This window comes from Gorilla gorilla, chromosome X (assembly GCF_029281585.2).
Source record: "Gorilla gorilla gorilla isolate KB3781 chromosome X, NHGRI_mGorGor1-v2.1_pri, whole genome shotgun sequence".
Lineage (NCBI taxonomy): Eukaryota > Metazoa > Chordata > Mammalia > Primates > Hominidae > Gorilla > Gorilla gorilla.
The window spans coordinates 167,358,064-167,367,820 of NC_073247.2; the positions used below are offsets into that span (position 1 = coordinate 167,358,064).

Sequence of the window (9,757 nt, forward strand, 5' to 3'; positions counted from 1 at the left end):
ATAAAATGAAAACCCTTTAAATTATATTTAAATAAATCGGCTCTCGCAGAAAACTATCCACATTGGAAATGTGTAAATCCAAATAGAACTTCAAAATAATATTTTTCTAGGCGAATGTCAATTTAATTTCTAGCCTGTTAACCTTTAAATGCATTTTGGTACTTGCCTAAACCCCTCAAAACGCAGCCTAACCACCCAAGCTGAGGACAGAGAGAGAGCCCGTGCTAAGGCCAGTCTGGCTGCCCAGCGGGCATCCTGTCAGCATGGGGCTAGCCTGCTATTGGCTCACAAGTCTGGGCTGTGCATCGTTCAGATTTCATCACATCACCTTGCCCTGGGTAGACATGGCGCAAGCTGACACGGCATAACCCCCCACTTACATTGAGTCAGAGCAGTGATTTAGAAATCTCTGGATCCGTGCCTGGGTACGTGTGCACATGTCTCTGTGTGGCATATGGAAATTTTGTCAAAAGTGAGAACCTGTGAGCACGTCTAGTTAGCCAATAGGCATTTGATAGGACCTAGGGCAATGGTTTACTGCACACTCACTTCCATGAAGCTAATTATAGTTATCATTCTTCACCTCTGCATGCTGCAAACCAAGTTGGATGAACAGAAAACAGACCTTGAACTCTTAAGCAGAAAATCTATTTTGAAATGGAAACTATTGTTGCTTTTCTGGCAATATTAAAACCTCACTGTATCATGATGTGTTATCACATGAATTTGGATATACCAGGTGTTAAATCATGTTCCCAAAAAGTCGGCTGCATTCATAAATACAAATAAGGCACAGGCTAGCCGTTTATCCACAATGAAATATTGGTCTTGCTCTCCTTGCCTCTAAACAAACATATACAAAGACATTACTATAACATTCTATATATTTGTCTCTTTGTGTTCTGTTTTTAGGTCTCTCTAGCTGTGAAACAGTCTAGATAGTGATCTGAGTGACTTAGATTTGAAGATATTTATTAAGAGTTGAGGAGTTGAGTAGTGAGGAAGTAAAGAACCTAAAGGAAAGGAGACTAATTCTTCCTTAAAGACTTTTGAAACAGAGAAATGCAACCAACAAACCCAACATAAAATTTAGAGCATCTGGACAAGAAAGGCCTTTAAAAACCCTCCTTTTATTTTGCAGATGAAGAAACCGAGGACCAGAATGGAGGTCATTTGCCTACAGCCACACAGCAAAGTAGAGCTACCATTAGGACTAGACCTTAAATTTCTTGTGTCATATAAAAGGATTTGAGTTTTTTAAAAAAAATTCCTGCTTCTTAGATGAACAACCAGCTTCTTCTTACAATTTTCCTCAGGATTAGATGTGAATTCATTTGGTATTACAACTTTTCCCTGTATCATTCATCACTAAAAGACCTATATCTTTTAACATTCAAGGTCTTAAAACTGCAAGACTCCCTGGTTTGAAATAAACTGCTATGAGTCTTAATGAAACCATTAAAGTAATGAATAGGACTACGGTAGCAAAGTGACAAGTTAAGAGTTAAATGTGGTGAGAACCTGGCAGCTCCAACAAGATGTATGCGGTAGGAGGGAGGCCCAGTCAGTGGCAGAGAGGTTAGTAATGTAAACTATATACAACTTGGTATTTGTAAGGGGGGAGTGCTTTGATAGAGATGCAAATGCTTTTTGCACAGAGAGGGATTTTTAGAGAGCAGACTTTGGAACAGTAGAACTAAGAAAACATATAAAGCCAAAGCAGAAATTCCCCCTATGTTTGCTTTCAGTTATTCTGAGAAGGAGTGTATATAACAGCAGAGCATAGAAAAAAGCAACACACCTAAGAGCCATTACACAGTAGGGTACAAAACAGCATTGAACCCATGAGAGTGGGAGAAAACAAGAGCCAGGATCTCCTCTTCCTCACTCTTCTTTGAAATCAACATTGAGTCATACTGTATCGGAAAGGATTTACCATAGAAATCAGAACTGTCTTGCGGTGTTAGCATAGAAGGGCTCTAGATAGGAAAGTTTTCAACTTTATTCTCAACATGGCAGATTTTAGGTTCCAGGGAGAAAATACATTTTCTTTCATTAACAAACATTAGCATTTCTTGAATGGGCTTAGCTTTCTAGTCCCTAAATTGGCATAAGAAAAGAAATTTTTTTCAGGTTGAACATGGCAAATTCAGGGCTACAGAAAAACTGTTTAGAAAGCTATGAGCACCTGGCCAGAGAGACTGTGATGGGAGTGGGTTTACAATGCATCATTCATTACTGCAGAGGCACTACGTGACAAAAATCACTAGATCCCATCAATGTGCAGCCAAGACCTTTAATCACCTTTGCTCTTATTTAATAATATGTGATGTGTACATTCTCTCTCTCTCTCTCCCATTTGATAGACTATGGAATTGGCCAACTGCACAGTTTCTTAACTGTTGCTGCTCACAATGAATGGCTCTTTAGTGGGTGGATTTCTGAATCATAAACATTCATGTAGTGGTAGTTTTTCATCTAGCCTATGTGCTACAGCAGTGTCTTGCCTGTTCCTTTCTCAACATATTTTCCCCTCTTACCTTCCTGTACAGTATCTATTTCAGTTCATCCTGTTAGCCAGATCAGACTCAGCACGTCCAGAATGGCAAACAATTTATTGTCATTCAATCCTTAAATCCTACTCAACACTCTGATTTTATTCAGGTCCTACTGTCCACTTACTGCAGGTCTCCCACATTAGATCCCAGAGTCCATTTGAATAAAAGATTCTACAGAGCAGGAAGAAACCTTCTAAGTTCATCCTGTCAGTTCCCTTACTTGTAGGCAAGACAGTGCATCATTATTTCAGACTGAAATAATGCCCACAGCTTCTTTTAATCATCCAACCAAGCATCTCAATTTATCAGTCTTGCAGAAATCTAATCAATATTGAAATACAGCTTTTCAACCTAAACACCATGTACCCTTCTACTCCCCAGACAGGATCCCCTTTGAACATTATTGTTTCTGAGTCATTTATATTATGACCTAGATTCCTCCCAGATTAGCTTTCAACCTTCTGGGCATGTCCCTGAGGTACCTAGTGACATCCCTAGAATCCTGTCTTTGGAATCTCACCTGTTTATCTCCTGTAACTTTGAGACCTTGTATAACTTCCTTTAAATTATTGCTTCCTGGAATTTTCAATATGTTTTGAATCTAGTTTCCTTTGGGAAATCAATTAGTCTAAACCGCATTCAGCATGTATATTATTGTTCTTACAGTACAAAGGACTTGCAGGGCTCTGCATATTCTTTAGCTGATCAATGGGACATAAATCTATTTCTCATAAATTTGTCAAAAGACTCCTCCCAGTCCCAAGTTCCTACATCTACATACCCTCCAAGCCAAATGAACAATGTGTCCTTTTTTATTTGGGTGTCTACATGAAAGCTGCCAATTCCTTTCCAATGCTGAGACTATGAATCTATAAAGATACAGCAAAGGTAGAGGTAGCAGGTTGCATGAGCCTTTGAGTGCAAGTAAATAAAGGAAACATACATTTTGCTTTTGAATGCCCCAATAAATAAGGGCACATTGCCCACCTTACCCCCAAGGACTTGAAGATGTAGAAGATACGGATGAAAAGAAATATTTTATAAAATTGTGTACTTATAGAAAGAAATACAGACCATAATGGCTCAAGGTCCTTCAAGATCACCTTGTTCACGTCACATATCCTTCAGTTTCACATAGATAGTGAAACTGAGGCCCAAAGAAAGCAAGTGATTTGACAAAAGTGACATAAATATTTGAGTCTGAGAGTTTCCATAATATTTATTTGCATTCTCTTATGCTGCATTTATTTAACACCAAAACAACTAGTTAAAAAGTGAAATTTTTGTCAGACTGGTTCTTTGATGTGATATGCCAAAAAGGTTATTTGTAACCAAATTAAATCTTTTCAAGTAATGAGCAGATGTAAATTCAGCTTATCAGGTTTGCATGAGGATATAGCCTCAAAAGTCAACTGAGTCTGGTCATATTATTAGCCACTGAGTCCTTTATGAACTGCATCCTTGTTTTTCCTGTTATTGAGCTTTGGGCCCATTTCAGTGTCATGTTTGCTTGCTTATGGAAACGTAATCAAGCACCATCCTCTCTCACTTGTTCATTTCTATTACTCATTCAAGCTATCCATCACATACAGTAGTGTGAGTAATTGATCTATTTTGAGAAGGCCTGAAATCTGATGGATCTCAAATATATACTTTATTCATGCTAGTGTTTTGCTACGTCGTAATGCCTCCAGGATGTTTCCTGGATTTGTGTTTAGGTTTCTTCATGTACACCTTTTTGACTCTTCAGTCTTCTAGGTGGTGCAATACAGCAGTCTGCTATTTGTACAGTATTTTCCCCATGGTCATCATTATCAGTTCTAGGCTTGGTAAAATCCTTCAGGGAATGACCAACCACCTCTTCCTGACTGTAGTACAATGGAAATGTAAGCATATGCTTTCTAGACATTCAACTTAGCTTAAATATGGTATAAGAATGTCACTTTCCTTTAAGAAAGTCAGTTTATTGTGTAAGGTAGTGATAGAGAAAAGAAGTCCAAGCAGATTCTGCTTGGTAAGTCTCATCAATATGGAGGTGACTTAGGATAGTAATAGGTATAATTACAGATGATTTTTGAAATAATTCGGGACTTGTCTTCTATAGTTCCTTGATCCCCAGTATTACTCCAACGTGTACAAAAGTTTGATTCTGGAGCCTCCATTCCATTTAAAAAGAATCACTTCCTTAGTAAGTTAAAGCAGCCAGTAAGGTGAAGAGAACTGCAAGATGATTAGTCTTGGTTTCCTTATACTCTTGGGAAGCCTTTTTTTTTCCTACTACACTGCAGACAGCTTAATTCCTACCCTCTGTGTGTTTGCTGTATCTCTGCCTTTATTGCATTCTCCTTGCTTGCCTGTATTCACTGAATCAAGTAATGTCCTTTCTTATCTGTTTATTTCTGCTTATCACAAATTCACACTGAAAAGATAATTTTGATTGGTTATATATATATATATATATATATATATATATATGTATATGCAACTTCTCATGGGAGACTTTTGAGGCTTTCTCTTTTCCTTAAGCATTGCTTCAGAAAATAGCCTTTGCAGTTAATATTAGGTTCCATTTGTATTAGAATTCTGATGCCCAAGGCTTGGATGTCTCTGCTAGCAAATACCTGAATGAGCTAGCTGCTCCTATGAAACTAGGCATTTGATGGAATACAAAAAGAATCAACTATCTGATATTTGTTCCCAAACTTCTTTATAGTCTGGAAGGGATGATGAGATTTGCCTATAAAGAAGTAAGTGAGGTTAATTACAGAATAAAGGTGTAGCATGAAGATTACTGTAAAGTAATTGAAGGTAGCGGTGGTGATAGGGCCTGAGCTTTGTTGGTTTCTTGCAAAGTACTTATGCCTGTGTGTTCTCATTTACTGTTTTTATGCCTTCTCTCCTAGGATTTTCTCATGTGCCCTGAGATCCATGTAACTACAAGGGCTCCTCTTTATCACCATAAGTGCCACCCTGACTTAAAACCACTCAGAGCTAAAAAATCAAGGCAAAATGGATGCTGCGGTGACAGATGATTTTCAACAAATTCTGCCTATTGAACAGCTGCGCTCTACTCATGCTAGCAATGACTATGTGGAACGGCCTCCAGCCCCCTGTAAACAGGCCCTCTCCAGCCCTTCCCTTATTGTGCAAACCCACAAGTCTGATTGGTCTCTGGCTACCATGCCTACTTCTCTCCCCCGCAGTCTCAGCCAGTGCCATCAACTGCAGCCCTTGCCTCAGCATCTGAGCCAATCTAGCATTGCCAGCTCAATGTCCCATAGCACCACTGCCTCTGATCAAAGGCTCTTGGCCAGCATTACACCCTCACCTTCAGGCCAATCCATCATCCGAACCCAACCTGGAGCAGGGGTCCACCCAAAGGCTGATGGTGCTCTGAAGGGAGAAGCTGAGCAATCTGCAGGGCACCCTACTGAGCACCTCTTCATCTGTGAGGAATGTGGGCGCTGCAAGTGTGTCCCCTGCACAGCAGCTCGCCCTCTCCCCTCCTGCTGGCTGTGCAACCAGCGCTGCCTTTGCTCTGCTGAGAGCCTCCTCGATTATGGCACTTGTCTCTGCTGTGTCAAGGGCCTCTTCTACCACTGCTCCACTGATGATGAAGACAACTGTGCTGATGAGCCCTGCTCTTGTGGGCCTAGTTCTTGCTTTGTCCGCTGGGCAGCCATGAGCCTCATCTCCCTCTTCCTACCCTGCCTGTGCTGCTACCTGCCTACCCGTGGATGCCTCCATCTGTGCCAACAGGGCTATGATAGCCTCCGGCGACCAGGCTGCCGCTGCAAGAGGCACACCAACACTGTGTGCAGAAAGATCTCTTCTGGTAGTGCACCCTTCCCCAAGGCCCAGGAAAAGTCTGTATGACCTTCCAACAAGGTGGATCCAGAGCTTTTCTCCTTCTAGCCCCCAACAGTAAAGCATAGGCCTCATCTTTGTAGAGGGGGAGGAGTGATAAACTAGCCAAAGTTAGGGCCTCTCCTCTTTTGTTCCTGCAGTGTCAGGGGAATGACCAAGTACATCCTGGTGCAGGATGCCTTGTTCTTTCTCACAGTATCTATCCCACTCCTCTTCAGTCTTTACACCCCGCCAGCTCAGCCCTTATGGCTGTCATGGCAAATTCAGGTGATATATGGGTATGAGGTTTGAACACTGAGGACTGACAGGGCCAGCAACGTGGAGGTTTAGGGGCTCCCCAATGTAATACCTCTCGATGCAGGCTCTGATCGTCACTCTGTTTTCTGCTGTGCCTTTGGAAGCTTTCTTCTAAGATGGTTTTCACAGGTACATGTGGAACAGCGTTCAACCTTCCAGGGAATACGACCCCTTCTCCCTGTTACTGCCCTTCTCTTCTTTATTCCTCTCTCCTCTTTCATTATTCTGTTCTGTATTCCTTTCCCCTTCATTCTCACCCTGTCTGCTTTTACTTTTTCTCTTTCTTCCTCCCTTTCTCCTTCTCCCCTCCTTCTTTTTCAGACTGATCCTTTCTCTGCCTGTATTTCTATCTCATTTGATCTATATTTGTCTCTCTCTACCTGTCCCTCTTTCTCTAACATGTCCAAAAGTGCTGTTTTTCCATAGATGTTTCCTTAGACGCCAAACTTTGCTATGCTATACTATTTACTAATTTTTATTAAGGGAAATGGATTACTGTAATGAACTGATCACTAGCAATAGTGTGTATCCCGATGTGTGTGTGTGCTCACAACCACTCTCACCTGTTTGTGAGCGCATGAGGCGAAGTTATCTTATATTTCCAGGTTTAACTAGTTGGAGTTTTTCTCCCTTTCTCAATAATCAACTTATAGTGCTGACAGATTCCACTAGCATGCTGAGTAGGATAGTAAATCAGGATGCTCATAACTTTGTATGTCTGACCCAAGTGCCAAAGGCAGACGTGCTTTATAGCTAAATGAACAAAGCAAAGGATACAGAGGTATGTTCTCTCTTAGAAGCTAACTTCCCTGAGACTGCATGGCTCAGGCGTTAATAATGGACATAAAAAGTCATAAAACGTTAGAGCTGGAAGGAATCTTAACTATTAATCTAGTTCAATGCCCTTATTTTACAGATGGGAAAACTGAGGCCTGGAGATAGGAAGGGACTTGCCCCCAAGGCTGCACACTGAGTTAACAGCAGAATTGAGACTGGAATATAGGCCTTCTGACTCCTAGTTCAGTATTCTTACCCCTGTACCACATTGAGTCATGGGACTTTTTCCTAGGGCTCTATTAACAGTGACAGAAAGCCATTCCCATTCAATTACTTTTCAGGAACCATGCCTAGTTAGTGTGGTGGTCTTTCTCCAGTGCATGGTGGGTAGCTAATTAACTATCAGGTGTTGAGGCTGCCCCCAGTGGACATCACCTTTGGCTCTGTCACCTTGTAGAAGCTCAAGTGTGGAAAAGAAAAGCTTAAAGAAGCCCTAACCAAGCTGTATCTTCGCCATTGCATCTACTCTTTGCTGCACACACTGTGCTTGCTCCTGGCTTTGTCTGCAATGGCAGCTGCCTGAGAACTTAAATTTCAGCAACAGTGAAAAACTGAGATGAAAGATGTATAATTTAGAGAACTGACTTCTCTCTTAAAAAGTACAGAGAGCCTGTGCTGTGAACCCCCTTCAATGGGAAAAAGCTGCAGTGGTGATGGCAGGCTCCTAAAGACTGCTGCTAAAAGACACAAGAATTATACAGTTTCCCTCTATAAGTGAATCCAAAATTCACTGACGAATTCAGAGATTGAGGGCACTTGCTTGAAATCAAGGTGCTCCAACTTAGTTTAAGACCTCCAGACTCTAACTTTATAGATCATCTCTTCTAGAGTGTGCATGGATGTGTGTTGCAGGGTGGAGAAGTGGGGAGAAGTGTATAGTCGTACACGGGGGAAGAGGGGACCTCCATGTCCCTTTGTTGGATACATATTACAGAAATATGTGCCGCTCACTTTTTGTTGGTTCTGAATCTTCCTGAAGTGTACTGACATTTGGGCTGCACAGAGCCCCACACCTTCACTTACACCTCCTCTTCTAGAATTGCTTTGCTCTATTTTTGTATATATAAATATGTTATGATGATTATTAATAATGTTAATGATATTGCTGCAAATGGTGCCATATATAAGGTTAGGCTTCTTGGAACATTTATAAACCCAAACCAATACCTGTAACCTCTTATGTTGCTTTCAGATCCTTCAATTTTAAGTAACTTTTTAATCTTACAAGTCTGCTTGATTGTACTTTACACTTATCTACCCTGAAAAGCTCTGCCCAGTTCTCTGGGTCAAGCTGGATGGTGATGAGTAGCAACACACACTTCTCTGCTTCTGCCTGAAATGTGCTTAGAGCTCAGTTATCTAAGGATTCTCTGACACTAGTGCATTGTTCCTGGAGCTAAATTATTCTATGGATGTTTGCTTATTAGTTTCAGGCCCCAAAATAACACGAGCCCCTCCTCCTTGATAGCTCCTTGATATCCCAATCTTGCAGTCCTAACTCAGGCAAATTGTGCACTGCCAGAGGGGCCCTGGGTTCTGCCATATACCCAGAGGAGCCTTTCTCAGTGTGTTTCTAAATGGCCTTACACTTGGTAGAAGAAATTGAAGGGTTACTCAAATACAGTTGCAATCTGCAATCTGCTGTTGAGTCAGGGCTTTCACTTGTGTCCAAGTTGGCCTGATATGGACTGCATCTGCTTTACGTATAGATGGGTCCTGTTGGGATATGCGCATGGACGTGTGAGTGAGTGTGCATATGTATCCCTTCTGTGATTTTATATATATATATATATATATATATAGTAAATATATATTCACACATCTCTATATATTTTAATGTATTGCACATGTATATTTAAAATATATATGAAAGAACTCTAAATCCTGCAGGGAGGCTCTGTTTTCATTATTTTTCTACTTTGTGTCATGTCCTGTATAAACAGGAATATTTAGAGGGTGTTTCCTGCTTAGCATTTTTTTGCAGTTAAATCAACTGTTAGCCCCTAACTCTACTGCCTTCCACATATTGGTTCCTTGATACATTTCATATGACATCAGCCAAGAGTTTTCCTGTAGTTCCAGCCCATCTTCCCTAATCACAACAGCAATAATAAATATAGTGAATACTTACATAGTGCTTACTATATGCTAAGCACTATTTTTAGCATATTATTTATATTAGCTCATTCATTCCTCAC

At 40.8% G+C, this 9,757-nt stretch overlaps 1 protein-coding gene across 2 annotated transcripts in view; it reads left to right on the forward strand.

The window, feature by feature from the left end:
• SPRY3 (sprouty RTK signaling antagonist 3) overlaps positions 1-9,446 on the forward strand; it is a 157,472-nt gene extending 148,026 nt beyond the window's left edge. The window contains exons 1-2 of one of the 2 annotated variants that reach the window (XM_055375943.2): positions 1,144-1,578; positions 5,462-9,446. In XM_055375943.2, the coding sequence (XP_055231918.1) occupies positions 5,568-6,434 (867 nt within the window). In that variant the 5' untranslated portion in view covers positions 1,144-1,578; positions 5,462-5,567 and the 3' untranslated portion in view covers positions 6,435-9,446. Of the gene's footprint in view, positions 1-1,143; positions 1,579-5,461 lie in introns of those variants that run through there. The other variant, XM_004065180.5, reaches the window with a different exon arrangement.
• The last annotated feature ends 311 nt before the right edge of the window (positions 9,447-9,757 follow it).